The sequence below is a fragment of the Astatotilapia calliptera genome, chromosome 4 (genome assembly GCF_964374335.1).
Source record: "Astatotilapia calliptera chromosome 4, fAstCal68.1, whole genome shotgun sequence".
Taxonomy (NCBI): Eukaryota; Metazoa; Chordata; class Actinopteri; order Cichliformes; family Cichlidae; genus Astatotilapia; species Astatotilapia calliptera.
Window position 1 is genome coordinate 30550570 of NC_137425.1, and position 16012 is coordinate 30566581.

The window sequence follows — 16012 nt, forward strand, 5'->3', positions numbered from 1 at the left end:
CATTGGTCAGTGTCAGAAGGCTTAACAAACAAAACTTGCCTCTAAAACTGTTCAGGTATAAGGCCTGGACTGAAAATGAGTGAAAAAGAAGCCAGTGTTCAAGAAAAACCTTAAAATATCTTCAGAAAGCCGAGAGAGTTTAAAAAATGACAAGAAAGTTAGGTTACTTGGAAGCAAAACATGAAGAAAGTAAGGCCTGGTCAAGACTTTACACAATAATACATACATATATATATATTTACATGTCAAGTCAGTACAATTTTTGCTGGTTTCACTGGTTGAGGTGAAGTTACTGTATAGACTTATTAAAATGCCACAAATTAGACCAAAACATTAGCACACAAGTAATGAAACTCTGTACCTGATGAAGGTGTTGCTATGGATGTGCAGGTGTCATCAGTGTCTTTTATTAAAGCATGAACAGGAATTCATCAAATTACAAAAAGGACCTAAAAGTAATGCTTTAATGCAATGAAGTCTGGCAACTGAATCAGGGTAACCTTCCATTAACAGGCAGTGACTTTGCAATACAGGAAAGCTGAAGGTTTCTCAGACAAGTGGACGTAATCATTTATGAAGGTCAGATACTTTGCAACCTCGGTATAGACGCTAGGATGGTTGGCGAGGCCACAACTGCCAGGACTCCCATGACTCATGATTCCCACCTGCACAAATTTCTCCCTTTTACGACACACCAGGGGACCACCATAGTTTCCCTGTGGAAATGAAACACACAACACTGATTAGTGTGGCCTTTTTGTTCCTGTTTAGGTCTCATTTAAAACACAGCAGATTCAATTATACACTAAAAAGTAACTAGTAACTACAGCTGTCAAGTGACTTCAGTTGAGTGAAACTAAAGTACTTCATGTGTGATAAATCAAGTGTTTTCAAAGGTATAATCATCTATTCAATTAAATGCAAAAAAAGAGTTTAAAAAACTCATATAAAATAAAACTCACTTTGCAGGCATCCCTTCCCTTCCTGTTGGCACCACAAAGTGTATTACGGGCTATCTGAGGATATGTCTCGTTACAGGTACTCCGAGGCATGATGGAAATCCTCAGCTGTTGAAGGGTTTTTGGATCAGGCAGTGGTACTGCATGGACACACAGGAAAAGTATGGAAGTGACGGTTTGCTAAATCGGTTTTATTTGAAAAAGTGATTTGAAATAGAAATTTTACATTTTGGTATTCAACAAATTAAAAAATGTCTTTCAAACACTAAATGAAAACTATTATATTGAATGAATTATTTTTTCAAGCAAATCTTTTTTTGTTTTTATAGTTTCAGGGGGTTTGGCTTCTATTTCTTTATTTTATTATATCCATCCATCCATCCATTCGCTTCCGCTTATCCTTTTTTTTTCAGGGTCGCGGGGGGCGCTGGAGCCTATCCCAGCTGTCATAGGGCGATAGGCAGGGTACACCATGGACAGGTCGCCAGTCTGTCGCAGGGCTAACACACAGGGACAGACAACCATTCACACTCACTCGCACATTCACACCTAGTGACAATTTGGATTATCCAATTAACCTATCCCCACAAGTTGCATGTCTTTGGACGGTGGGAGGAAGCCGGAGTACCCGGAGAGAACCCACGCAAACACGGGGAGAACATGCAAACTCCACACAGAAAGACCCCGGCCTGATGGTGGAATTGAACTCAGGATCTTCTTGCTGTGCGGCAACAGTGCTAACCACCGTGCTGCCTATTTTATTATAAATCAAAAAATTTTGTTTCAAACCCGTTTTTCATATTTCAGGTCTTTTTTTTCTGCTTCAGACTTGTAGGCATGTATCAAATCAACTAATGATTGACAGCTCCTGTGTCGTGTTCGTTAAAAGTTAAAAATGAGGCCTTTGGTTAAAGATGGCGCTCCTTCAATGAATGTTGCCAGCACTAGCCGAACAATAAAGACATACGGTTTCTGATGAGCCTGTGATGGACCATATTGATATACACTGAAATTATAGATGTATTAAGGTGGATGTGATATTCTGGATTAGGCTCTTCGAAAAGATCAGGACAGAAGGACGCGATACGTGCTTTATTGAACAGCAGGACATCACACACAAACTTGTTGTTTTTCTTAGCGGTGCACAAGCTACCTTTTTTTTGTTATGTTGGTCAACCAAGAACTAGCCCTGTAACAAGCACTTCTGTATTTTACCACTGGGGGGCAACAATTCACTCTATTACAGTGGGGGATTCAAATTTGAAAATGATGTCTAGAATTTGAGGTCGAGTCTTTGATTCTTCTCCAGTTTATAGCTCAGCTCAGCCCAGCCAATCAGAAAACAATATTCTCTGTTGCTGGGGTAAAACTGGAGCTGTCAATCATTTGTATGTGCCCCGCCCCTCCTTTTTGTACACGCCCACAACACACAACGGGCTCAAAGGTCTGAAACTGAAGAAGAAAAAAAACAAGTGAAAAACAAACAAAAAAAACAAAAAAACGAAACATTATCAATGAAAACGAATAATTCAGTCCAAATAAAATAATTCTTTTTTTTCTATACACACTGTATTCAATATAAACATTTGGAATTTCATTTTCAAATCACTTTTCAAATTAATAAAACTTCTGACGATGATTTAGCTCCTCAGTGATGTTTCTTATCTGTAAAGTGCTTTGCACGTTATAAACATCTGTTTTATTGGTGACGGTATGGATAATTACAATGGAGTACAATGTGAGCCTGCCTTGATACAGCATGTATACTTTAAAGCCTACTTCCTGTGCTTAACTTACCACCATTTCCCACTTCCCCCCAGCCAGTCATCCAACACTCAGATGATGGACCAAAGGTGTCATCCTTGTCAGGCAGAGCCACTGGTGCAACATCTTTTGAAAATGTAATCGGTTTCCTCAGCTTGATCAGAGCAATGTCATTTTCGTAGTTGCTGTTGCCCAGGTCTCGGTATTGAACAATATTGGCTATACCCATGTAACGGTGAGCCGCCTTTTCCAGCTGATATGTGCCGATAACAACGAACGATCGGCGATAATCATAACTGCATGACAAGAGAAACACACACATTAAGTCTCATGTATTTTGGAATGACCAAGCCTTCAACAAAACAACACTACACATGGGTTTTGTGGACACTGGTGCATTCAGCAGTTTAAAGGGCTGCGCATGTTTTTTCATAGTTGGCAGGAATTAAAAGAAAAGGAGCTGCAGTGGAGTAAACATTACATTAGTTTGGACTTGATGCGGTGTCTGCTGGGTGTGTAAATATGCAGCTACTCACTAAAAACACAGCTTAAGATGCTGAAATGTGCATATGGTGTATTTAAATACTGACTGAGGCCTCCAGGTCTGACAAGTTAGGCCCACTCACCTAACTTGTCAGACCATTTCAGGACACTTGTCAGAAAGTGTCCTGAAATGATTTTGTCTTTATTGGCCAACAGTGAAGGTCCCTATGAGTAATTATTCCCCCAAAATACTCACATGCAGTGTGAAGCTTTTTTGTTATGACTGCTCTGGAGGATGTTCATAAAAATAATGAGACACGTTTCTGCAAACACACACAGACTTACTTAGCCACGCACTGTGCAGAAGTCAGCACCCACTGCTTTGCAACGATGGTGCCGCCGCAGCCCCATTTCACCATTTTCGAATCTTTAGATGTCATGTTGAGGTGAACCATCCATGGCCAACTTTCCTTTTTGGCATCCTCTGCACCAATGATGGAGCTCCTCACTTCATTTCCCAGTAGACCTGAAAAACACAAACAAAATGCTGGATGTAAGTTTGAGGCATCTAAGAAAATTAAATCCCATCAAAGTAAGAGCTGTTTGCTATTTTGCTCAGAATGGATGATAAACATTAGAGCATCAGTCTATCGAGGCTGCACTCTGAAATCTGGGCTCTGGAGTTGGGAAATTAAGGTTCAGCATTTTTCTCTCTCACCACCACTGTTGTGCAGCAGTACCAACACAGTTAGCAGAAGTTTGCAGAAAGCCATGGCCGTGATGAAGAACAGTGTAGCAGTACCTCTGTGTGGTGAGGGGGGAAGAAGTGCAGCTTTATATGCACTGCTGGAGAGATGACTATCATTAGTCCCGCCCTTTACATCTCAAACCACACCTAAAAAAATGTACATGCGATTTTAACATACAGTGGAAAAATTGTTGAAGAGTTTGGTTGACCATTTTTCCAATGTGTCAAGGTTTTCACCTCTATTGTTTCATTATCTGCACTGCAGACCTGTTTGTGTGGCACAGTGTGCTTGAAAAGTTACCTGCTACTGCTGTGTTTAATTTCCACTTAAATTGTAATGATAGAGTTAAAGTGTAAGGCATAAAAGGTTAAACCAGATCAACTATGGGATTGCTTTCTCCTATTCCACTGAAATGATCTCATATTGATGTTATTTTAAAATTGTTCTCTGTGTTTTGCTAATGTCTAATATCTTTACTTATATTGTTAAACAGACTGTAGTGAACAGGGTTCATTGATATATTTTATATTATAATATAAAATATGCGGTGGTTGGATGCATCAGCAGGGTTGATGAGACAGAGTACCGGGCTGTGGTCGACTCCTTTGTCACGTGGTGTGAGCAGAATCATCTGCAGCTCAACGTGGCAAAGACCAAGGAACTGATCGTGGACTTCAGGAAGACCAGGAAACACTTGACCCCTGTTTCAATCCAGGGGGTCAGTGTTGACATTGTGGAGGACTATAAATACCTTGGAGTACACATTGGCAATAAACTGGACTGGGCTAAAAACACCACAGCACTTTACAGGAAGGGCCAGAGTCGTCTCTATTTTTTGAGGCGACTGAGGTCCTTCGACATCTGCCAGAAAATGCTCAGGATTTTCTACGAGTCTGCTGTGGCCAATGCGATCGTCTATGCTGTTGCATGCTGGGGGAGCAGACTGAGGGTCGCAGATGCCAACAGACTCGATAAACTAATCCGTAAGGCCAGTAATGTTGTGGGGATGGAGCTGGACTCCCTCAAGGTGGTGTCAGAGAGGCGGATGTTGTCCAAGATAAAGACAATGTTGGATAACACCTCCCACCCACTCCATGACATGCTGGTCAGTCACAGGAGCTCGTTCAGTGAGAGACTGAGATTACCGAAAAGCACCACTGAACGACACAGGAAATCTTTCCTGCCTGTGGCTCCCTGTACAACGCATCCACTTAACACACTGGATACTGCTACAACTACACGTTTCTTTTTCAGCTTTTACACACACACACACACACACACACACACACACACACACACACACACATATATATATATTAGGGGTGCAACGATATTCGTATCAATATTGAACCGTTCGATACAGTGCTTTCGGTTCGGTACGCATATGTATCGAACAATACAAAATTTGTAATTTATTTCATCAACTTTCCTTCTGACGATGCTGTCTGTGTTGAGCGCTCAGTGAATCTGCGTTCGACTACTCCGCCTAGGCTGCACTGTCGAGCGCAGATCCACTGAGCGCTCAACACAGACAGCATCGTCAGAAGGAAGAGCGCAGGGCAAGCTAGCGAGACAGAAGTTAAGCTCTCCTTGCAACATGGACCTCCCCCACCCTCATTCAGATCTGGCGTTTGGAATTATTTTGGTTTTTTCATGTGACGTATGTCCCTGAAGGTAAGCGCGTCATGGACTAAAGTAAAACAGTATGTTGGATGTGCCACGCAATGCTCAATTACATGGGTGGGAACTAGTGTGTTAGCGCAGTTAGCTCGTTAACGTGTTGGCCGTCTAGCCCCATGCACGGGGCGATCAGGGGTAGCTCGTTAACGGAGATTTGTCGTGTTGTGGCGTTAACGTCATTTCAACGAGATTAACCTGAAAGCACTAGTGGGAACACAACGAATATGACTGCACATTTACATCATCCTAGTGCAAAAACAACAAGCATGCATGCTACAAACTTTAGCCGAGTCATTTAGACAGCCGTTAGCACATGAGTCTCCTTATGGGGACCTGATATGTTTAATATGCTGCTGAGAATATAGCCCAGAAGAAGCATGTAGTATAGCTTTTATTTTGGAAAGAGCCATTTCTCTGTAATAAACTCTCTTTTCCAAAGATGCATGATTCCTCAATCAGATACAGGGCTCGCAATATCCCTAGCCCGACGTCCAGGGGCTAGTGATTTTTCCAGTCGAGCTACCAAAATCTATCTCTGCCCTGCCCGTCGGGCTATTGTAGGAAGGAAAAATATATGTCAATGCTTTTGCATTCTTTTGGAAATGTAGCTGGGTAATTGTCATTGGCATCGGTGAGCCACTGTCAATATGTGACATATTGAAATCGCGTTTGAATTTGGGCTTGTTTTTTTGCTTTCACTTTGCAATCGCTCAGACAGCACTGATTGGTGAGTGATGATAATTTGCGCACCAATTCCTCTGACATCGTCTTATTAATCGTTAACTTACTACGCAAACATGACAAGTGAAATCTCCCGCAGCAAGCTTAAACATGTGAGAGGTTGATCGCGCAGAGAATCGCTGAGCTTATGTGAGTGCGTGTGTAAAAGCATCAGGATATATATTTCAGTTCTGCTGAGCCAAATAAGACAGGTCAGAGTGAAGAAGTGACAGCCAAAGAAAAGCTTACCACAAAACGGAAAAGTTATGACAAATCAGACTATAAGGCAAAAAGAAAGTGCAGCTTTATGGTTTCATGGACAAAATAATTTCTGTGGCTGTGATATGATGAGCTATATAACCAGGGCTGCACATAAGTGGTCCGCAGGTACGCATTCGCTGTCAAAATAAAAAACACGCACAAGAGTTAGGGTTAAATTTAAAAACTGTACTTTTGAGTTAAAATATATATTTATAATTTTAATAAATGACAAATTAAAAAGGCATGAACATTTTTTTGTATCGAAAAAATATCGAACCGTGACACCAAAGTATCGAACTGAACCGAACCGTGAATTTTGTGTATCGTTGCACCTAGGGCTGCCACAAACGATTATTTTGATAGTCGACTAGTCACCGATTATTTTTGCGATTAGTCGACTAATCAGATCATCATCCGTTGGACGTAAAACTACAGCTTATTGCACCAGCAGCATCTGCTCTTATATAAGTATCATTAGCTTACAGCTTTAAGTGTTTAAGGTCTGTGCTAACTAAAAATAAAGAAAAGATGATAGTTTATTAAAGTTTAATGAAATTTGCAGATTGTTTCTGTGAAGTTTAATAAACTCCTTGCTATCTAAAATATAACAGGACACTGGAGTATATTCTGGAGCATCTCACACTTCTGATAATCAGTTGTCTGCTTGACGTTTATTCAGCTGTGTAAAAACTATAACTTTAATCTCAGACAAACTGATTTACTCAGGAACAAATAAAATACTAAAAAAAAGCCAAACAGTAACATTTTAAGTTATCTAAGTGACTCATATATATATTTAACCTGAGTAGCGAAAGACGGCGGTGGGTTTGAAAACGATTTGCGGGGAGTCCGGTGTTCTCACGGTGCTAGTGAGCCTAGCCCCCGGCTAGCTATCGAGCTAGTGGGTAACAGACGTCTCCGAAAATGTCGGAGCGCTTTTGAAAATATGTGGTGTCCTGATAAACTGAGCAGATATTTGAGGTTTACACAGCTACATTCTCGCCTGAAAATATGTTAAACGTTTATTTTGTGACCCAGAAAGAATAATAAGAGTAACATTAAAACTAACTAGCTGCCGCCATTGTTGGAAACTGCGCTGGGCCGCGCTATGAATTCTGGGACACAGCTGCTTCTTCTTCTTCGGGGTTTAACGGTAGCTGACATCCTTGTACATGAAATGCTGCCATCTTCTGTTTCAGTCCGGTATTACACTCTTAAATCCTGCCACTTATTCCTGCGTCTTTTGTGATCTTACAAAGCTTCAAACTACGCGTCGACTATTAAATCAGTCGTCGACGATTTTGATAGTCGACGTAATCGTGACTAGTCGACAAATCGTGGCAGCCCTAGTTGCACCCCTAATATATATATGTATGTGTATATATATATATATATATATATATATATATATATATATATATATATATATATATATATATACACTAGGGCTGCCACAAACGATTATTTTGATAGTCGACTAGTCACCGATTATTTATGCGATTAGTCGACTAATCAGATCATCATCCACTGGACGTAAAACTACAGCTTATTGCACCAGCAGCATCTGCTCTTATATAACTATCATTAGCTTACAGCTTTAAGCTTTTAAGGTGCTAACTAAAAATAAAGACAAGATGATAGTTTATTCAATTTTAATGAAATTTGCAGATTGTTTTGGTAAAGTTTAATAAACTCCTTGCTATCTAAAATATAACAGGACACCGGAGTATATTCTCCAGCATCTCACACTTCTGATAATCAGCTGTCTGCTTGATGTTTATTCAGCTGTGTAAAAACTATAACTTTAATCTCAGCCAAACCGATTTACTCAGGAACAAATAAAATACTAAAAAAAAAAAGCCAAACAACAACATTTTTAATTTATCTAAGTGACTCATATATATTTAACCTGAGTCGCGAAAGACGGCGGTGGGTTTGAAAACAATTTGCCGGGAGTCCGGTGTTCTCACGGTGCTAGTGACCTAGCCCCCGGCTAGCTATCGAGCTAGTGGGTAACAGACGTCTCCGAAAACGTCGGAGCGCTTTTGAAATAATGTGGTGTCCTGATAAACTGAGCCGATATTTGAGGTTTACACAGCTACATTCTCGCCTGAAAATATGTTAAACGTTTATTTTGTGACCCAGAAAGAATAATAAGAGTAATATTAAAACTAACTAGCTACCGCCATTGTTGGAAACTAAGCTGGGCCGCGCTATGAATTCTGGGACACAGCTGCTTCTTCTTCTTCTTCGGGGTTTAACGGCAGCTGGCATCCGTGTACATGCAGTGCTGCCATCTTCTGTTTCAGTCCGTTATTACACTCTTAAATCCTGCTATTATTCCTGCGTCTTTTGCGATCTTACAAAGCTTCAAACGACATGTCGACTATTAAATCAGTCGTCGACGATTTTGATAGTCGACGTAATCGTGACTAGTCGACAAATCGTGGCAGCCCTAATATACACACACACACACACACGGTACTATTCTTAGTTAGCGTATTGTCTGTCTTGTTAATGTTTGTTTATAATGGAGAAGTGTAACAAAAAATAATTTCCCCCAGGGATCAATAAAGTATTCTGATTCTAAAAATAAAGTGTTTTGCAAGTATCTTTATGATGTGTTATTGAACCTATATTATAGTCAGTCCTCTTTTTAGAAGTCTTTTTTTGGTTTACTTTACTGTGATTTTGTATTTGTTACGATCTCTGAAGGAGGCATTTTTTGATGGAAAGACTTTTTTACCAGATAAAAAAAGGAGAAACATAACGATCACTTTTCCCAAGCCGATTGCAGCTTCTACCTGCTGATAAGAATAACGTTTCATCACTCACGAATATCTGTTTGACATATTATAATAAAAATCCAACTGTGTTCTTGACATTATTTGAATTTGAGCAAACTTAATGTCTCAGGCGGATCAGGAACGTTCAGAGCTGATATTGTTTCCGCGGGGAGGTTTTAGGTTGAAGCGCCGTCTCTGGTGCTTCGTCGGTGAGGTTTGTGAAAGTTGCTGAGCTGAGGACCGTAAAAGCAGTTACGGGGCGTTCTTAGTGACAGCTTCTCGCCAGTGTTGGTGGGAGCTCAGAGCCTGTTAGAATGAGAGCTGTGTGCTTTTCAGCGGTTCGAGACCAACTCAGTTTCTCTTTCATTTAGCTTGGACTGGTTTGTAAACATGGAGCAGCCAGCCAGTGTCAACTCAGATCCTCTTCAGCGACTTGACGGTACCGGTGAGTGTGTCAGCGGCGGACTCGTGTAACTATCAGCATTATTGCTCCGTGAGTCCCTAACGTTTGCTTTATCCTCTCATTTATAGGTCGTTGCGTACAAATCCGCAACTGGATTGGATTTTGGTGAGTGTCCCGATATTTTCAACAGATCACCAATAAGAAAGATCCCTCTTATTTCATCTAAATACATGTTGTGTCGTATCTATAGTAAAAGACGTTGTTCGCTCGTAAGTACTTCTTATGCGAATAAAAAGTGCTGACTGTGAAAGTGAAGTCCACAGCTTCGTCATCTCTCATTTCTCCCTAAACTTTAATGGGATGTGATAAGAACCTATAGATACACGTCATTGCTATGTTTATTCACACGCAGAAATGAGGAAATGTTTTTAGGTCTTATTTGTAGTCTTCCTCTCACCATTAATCGGATTTTTCAGCTGTGGGCCCCGCCCCTTTTATGTATTTAGCTCCTCCAGCAAGCCTTCCTAAGACCACATGCACTTCAGGAATTGCTTCAAGGTGGCACATTAAGATTGGCTATTCACTGTGTGTGCAGTCAGGTCTTTATGTGGAAAAACGACAGACTTGAGTCGGCACTGGGAAAGCAAAGATGATAATCAGGACTGAGCAGGAGAATAATCAGTAGCCTCTCTTGTACATTCGAGTCTTTGCTTCAGATCTATCACTGTATCTGAAGCACAGTGTCATATGTCACGTCTCTTACTCACCTACTCACGGCTCAAGGTTCACGAGAGCAACGCAGATATAAATAAAGGTCTCAAGCATGTACGACAGAAAGGGAGCAAAGGGAAAATGGAGACAGAAAGGCAGAGGAAAGGCCAGGGACCGAGTACTCGTGCTCCGCTTCGTACTCATTGCAGAGACCTGAGTTCCGTTGTGTTTTGCATTTGCTGCATGTCTCTCCCTCGGTCTGTCTCTTTACGTTATTGCCATTCAACCATCACCTTGTAGTAAAAACAAAAAGCCACAAATAAGTCACAAAAGAAAAGTTGTCATTGAATTCTGTCACACTGATAATTCACATTAGTAAGTAAACTGAAGCACAGATGGAAAGCCCAAGGTGGCATAGCAGGTAGTGAAATGAAAAGGCACTTTAGCTGCTACTGGAAAACAAGCAATTAACAAAGGAGGGAGGGAAAAATACACAAAGCTATAAGAAGATGAAAGCTAGAAAATAATGAGGAAGCAAACTGGAAGGATGGACAGGAAAAAGGTGGAAGGCAGGTTGGAAAAGGAAGACTTTGAAGAAGCTTGAAAGAACAAAGGTTAACGACATGAAAAGCACAAAGACTGTGAAAAGGTCTTTGTTGAAAAAGTTTTAATATTATTTTAAAAAATGTATCCTTAAATGAATTCAAAAAACTAAACTATGAGTAGCTGATAAATGCTTGGTAATGCAAAAGTTTTGAAAGTGCACGGTACTGAGTGCACGATATTTTGGGGGGTTTTATGTTGAGAGAAATTTTGCAGCCGCTGATTAAGTTGTTATTTTTTGATGCATCTCCGTATCTCGTTTTTATCTTTCCACATCTATACAGGCTCCTCGGTTTGTGCAACAACTTTGCTTATGTGGTGATGCTGAGCGCCGCACATGACATTCTCGAGAAACAAGAGTCACGAAATGAAACGGCGTCTGTAAGAGAACAAATGTGTATTTAAATATGCACTGCTCAAATAAATGAAAGGAATACTTGATCACTGGATTCTGGCACAAAGTCTTCAGAGATGTTGATCTGTCCAATCAGGAAACAGAAACTGCTGTGAATGCATTTCACCTGCTTAGGTGCAAATGAAAGATGCATAAGGTGCACTGGAGGAGTAACAACAACTATTTCTATGTCACTGCTCATAGTAAGAGAAGGTACCTGCAGTCTATTCAGAGTGCACAGCTCTAACCCTGCAGGACTGTCATGTGATGAGGAGCGCTGCCAGAGCTCATATACTCATCATGTTCCAGGCAGAGGATGTCTTTGGTTTCCTCTGATTCCATTTCCATCATTACATCTTATTTTTCCACAATAAACTGCATGATGTACTTTACCAGTTCATATTCTCAAGTTAAAAATCTCATTCATTGAGATCTGATGTGTGACTCAAGTGTTCCCTTTATTTTTTGAGCAGTGTAGTTTGGCAGTGGTCACGTTTCAAAGTCGTTCTATGTTTAGGGTTAAGTGAACTTCTCAGCTGTATATTTCTATTATTGTTTCCCAGACTTCAGCCTCACTGCACGTGGACTTCCAAGTTGGGAACAGTAGCAACAGTAGCATCTATGACTGCAACCCTGTCTCTACTGCGGTAAATAAAGGTTCACTGCACTGATGCAGTAAAACGTTTGTTCTGGGTGTTTAGTGTCGAGACAAATGTTATAAACTTTTGACTGGTTCACAGTTTGTGCTCTCGTTTAGAAGCGGTGACTTCCTTTTAAATGTTTATTTAAAAAAAGACAAACGTCACATGATTGATGAGGTACTGAAACTAGTATAACACTTAACCAAAGAAGGATAACAGCAGGAAAGCTTCCTACACTAATAAGGCTAATGTGTACATATTAACAGAAGTATATTCAATCAATAAATACAGTCCAATATCTGGTATAATAACAGATATACTGTAGATTGTATCTTAGATAGTAAGTTAGGAAACATGTTCATGTTTGTAGTCAACAGTATTTAGCAGATCATAAATATTTCAGGTTCCTGGAGGTTATGAAAAACTCATAAAATGTTATTATCATTATAGAGACATTACTGAGCACATACATTTATGTATTATATAATTTAGTTGTCATGGCCATTACATTATGGTGGACCAGCCAAACACCATCACTGTAGTAGCACGCTCCACATAAATAATGCGTTCTGTTTGTTGGTACATTTGAAAGTGTGGAAAAGAAAAAGGTCTAACATGTGTTCTCAGTTTAATCCACAAAACCCAATGTTACAGGAAAAATGATTCTATGTTTCTTTACCTTCTTTTAAATGTACAAAGATGCCCTTTGTCTATGGTTAGATTAGTTTAGAATTATCCTTTTAGACTTTCCCAGCAAAGACATATTGTTTTGGGACATATTGTTTTAGATTGTTTTATCTCTCACAGCTCTCTCCCAGCTCTCTGCTGACGAGACTAGTACCACATATGGAGTTGTTTATTTTATCTGTTTATTATTTTCTTATCCTGTTCTCACTGTCTCTGTGCTCTGTGCCTATAAAAAATGCCAAGCCACTGTGCATGGTGTGAGTTGTTCTCAGCAGCTCACCCGTGTACATGTTTAGCAAAGAAAGTAACTTTGTCTCATTGTGTCTTTATTTCTCCTGGGTTTTTTACAGAGTTTTCTCCTAACACCCAAAAATAAAAGCTGAGTTTTATTTCTGGTTGTTTCCCAGCTTCATTAAAACTATTGACAGATGTATGAGGCAGCAGTGGTGAGGTGTGTGGTAGGAGTGACGGATGGGTTTAAGCTGGGGGTGGCATCCGCACTCTTTACTGTGAGCCCCTTTTGATTGTGATTGTGATGTTCATGCAGGAGTCTCTGTGGACGATGATGTTTGCAGATGACGTTATGATATGTAGTGAGAGCAGGTGGAACAGAGTGTGGACAGGTGGAGGTAAGCGTGGGAGAGATGAGGACTGAACATCAGTCAGAGAGAGAGAGAAGGTGAACATGCAAGCAGTAGAAATGGAGAAGGTAGATAAGTTTAAATACCTGTAATCAGTCATCCAAAGTAATGTGCAGTGCACAACAGAGAGGAGTGGAGACGATTGTAAAGGGTGGTTTGTGACAGAAGAATTAGAGGAGGAATTAGGAATGTAGTAAAAGCTGTGATGATGTATGGTGTGATAACAGTGGGCACTGGCAAAAGGTAGAGCTGAAGCTTTTCATTAGGAGTGACCAGGATGGGCATGATTAGAAATTAGTATATCAGAGCGTTTGAACGTGTACAGAGGACAGAAACTGAAAATGCAGGACAAAAGATGTTAGATATGGAGCAGCCAGGCAGGAGGACAAGAGGAAGACCTCAGAGGAGATTGATGGATGGTAGTGAAGGAGGGCATAAGGATGGATGGTGTGGCAGAAACTACAAGCTGTATCATTTGTGTCCACAGATGTTCAGTTGTTACATTTTTCTTGGCAGGCTGTGCTGTTAGCTGACATCCTACCAACACTCTTCATCAAACTGTTCGCTCCCTTTGTGATCCACAAAATGCCCTATGGGTAATTATTACTTTGATTGCTGTTCTTTGTTTCCACTTGCTGTGTTTTTACAGTAACTAACAATCATCACTCACATTATTGGTACGATCTGATTTCACTGCACTGATAATAAACAAATAGTTGTTTCTTTGACAAACTTGCAAATGACAAAAACTGTGACGTCCTTCCTGTTTTACAGTAGTGTGCTTGTATCAGGTGTCAGGATTTTAGCCCCACTGGCAACATGAGGTTTGAGTTTGGTTTAAAAAAAAGAGACAGAAGAAGAAAACAACAAGAACTTTGTTTTATTTGCATATTATTTCCACTCAATCCCACCTTTGGCGCTCTTTTTGTACTGCTGCTAAGCTGCTGTGATGTCTTTTGGCAATAATGATCTCCATTTGTTTTCGTCTGGCTTTAATGTTTTCATGTATATAAGATGTTAAATTTATGAATGAGAGCTTAGCAGTGACCAAACATATGAAATTGGAGCAATAAACAAACCTACTTGGTTAATGGCTGTGCCTGGTTTCAGTGGCCCCGGCTGACTAATCAGAGCTGAAAAAGAAAAGAAAAATTGGACTTTATATGTTTTGTGTGTGATATAGTCAGGAAGTCAGTTGTTAACAGACTGAGTTCTTCTTGCTGTCTGCATAAAAACATCGCTGTCATGGTGCTTTCCAGCTTTCCTGGTTAATTCCTGTTCTTTTATCCCAGCATTCGAGTGTTGTTCTGTGCCATCATGGCAGCAACGAGTTTCCTCCTGGTGTCCTTCTCCTCAGCTGTGTGGATGAGTATTCTCGGTAAAGCAACCTGTTAATAATTCAGATCAGATCTTTTATCATTAAGGGTGTCTGATATGGCTCTGATGAGCTTTTAGAAGGTGGATTAGATAAAACTTTGAGTTATTTTCTTCGGTTTAATTTCTTCTTATCTACTGTGAGCATCTGTGGTTGTTCCACAGAAGCTTGATAGAGCTTTACTGCTGCTATAAATAATCATTTATCGTACCCGTTCACGCTTCTATCAAATACACTCCTCCAGACACCAAACGTACCAGCCCCAAACTAAATGCTGCCACCTTGAAAGCAGTAGTGATACTGGCACCACAGATCTACTGGTAGAACTGGATACCAGATGCAAAGATGGCCCCTGCTTGCTAGAAATGTCCTGATAGGCTCTAAAGGGCTTGTGCAGCAAAATACCATTAGCAGTGGATGGAAATTGTTTCCTTTTTTTAATAGACAGCACTATTTCAGACATTACTGTTAGAATCAAGCAGACCTCTATGTGAATAAAATAAGTCAGTAAAGAGCAACTAAATTCGATTCAGTTCACCAGTAACTAAAATGTAACCATTGTGACTGCCCACAAAGGTCCTGTAAATGAGCTCTTTTTATTGAAGTTTGTTCTTCAAACAAAAGAATAAATTCTTCCTCTTTGCTCTCTCTGATCACGTTCTCTGTGGCTGTGTTTGCAGGAGTGATCTTTGCCAGTATCAGCTCAGGACTGGGAGAGTTGTCCTTCCTCTCTCTAACAGTATATTTCAGCAGGTAAACACTCTTCACTCATTCTTTTTGCCAATTTTTTATTCAGTTGCTGCTCTCTTATTAAAGATTCAAACAGAGCTTGTCCAGATGACAGAACTTGGGTTGATGCCCAAAGTGTAGGGTAAAGTTTGTGAACAAGGCAGAGTTTACACAGTCGAATTCTTTGAATTCCTGCATAAAGACAAAATTTTATTTGTATTTTATTTGCTGTGTGGAATCCCGTTTCTGCCAGGACTGAAGTAAGAATAGCTTGAAACCAGAATCATTCAATGGAAATTACTTTTTGTTACACTTGCTTAGTAAAAATTGTGAAAAGATAAAAAATTATAAATAAAATAATAATTCATTAAGTTGATATATCAAAGTCCAAGTGAATTAACTGCTATGGAAAAAGAAAAATTGAAA

General features: G+C 40.1%; 2 protein-coding genes across 4 annotated transcripts in view; one reads left to right on the forward strand and one right to left on the reverse strand.

The window, feature by feature from the left end:
- The window catches only part of cln3 (CLN3 lysosomal/endosomal transmembrane protein, battenin), a 39924-nt gene that overhangs the window by 12612 nt on the left and 11300 nt on the right, over positions 1–16012 (forward strand). For 2 of the 3 annotated variants that reach the window (XM_026165992.2, XM_026165993.2), the window contains exons 1-7: positions 9550–9847; positions 9934–9970; positions 11404–11500; positions 12077–12160; positions 13999–14078; positions 14775–14860; positions 15538–15610. In XM_026165992.2, coding sequence (XP_026021777.2) covers positions 9793–9847; positions 9934–9970; positions 11404–11500; positions 12077–12160; positions 13999–14078; positions 14775–14860; positions 15538–15610 — 512 coding nt within the window. In that variant the 5' untranslated portion in view covers positions 9550–9792. Of the gene's footprint in view, positions 1–9549; positions 9848–9933; positions 9971–11403; positions 11501–12076; positions 12161–13998; positions 14079–14774; positions 14861–15537; positions 15611–16012 lie in introns of those variants that run through there. The other variant, XM_080300465.1, reaches the window with a different exon arrangement.
- Positions 386–4018, reverse strand: LOC113019936 (tryptase-2-like). The gene is made up of 5 exons (XM_026163603.2): positions 3925–4018; positions 3552–3732; positions 2757–3019; positions 963–1099; positions 386–716 (listed from the first exon to the last, which is right to left on the reverse strand). The coding sequence occupies exons 1-5, from the start codon at positions 3977–3979 to the stop codon at positions 507–509; spliced, it is 846 nt and encodes a 281-aa protein (XP_026019388.2). The 5' UTR covers positions 3980–4018; the 3' UTR covers positions 386–506.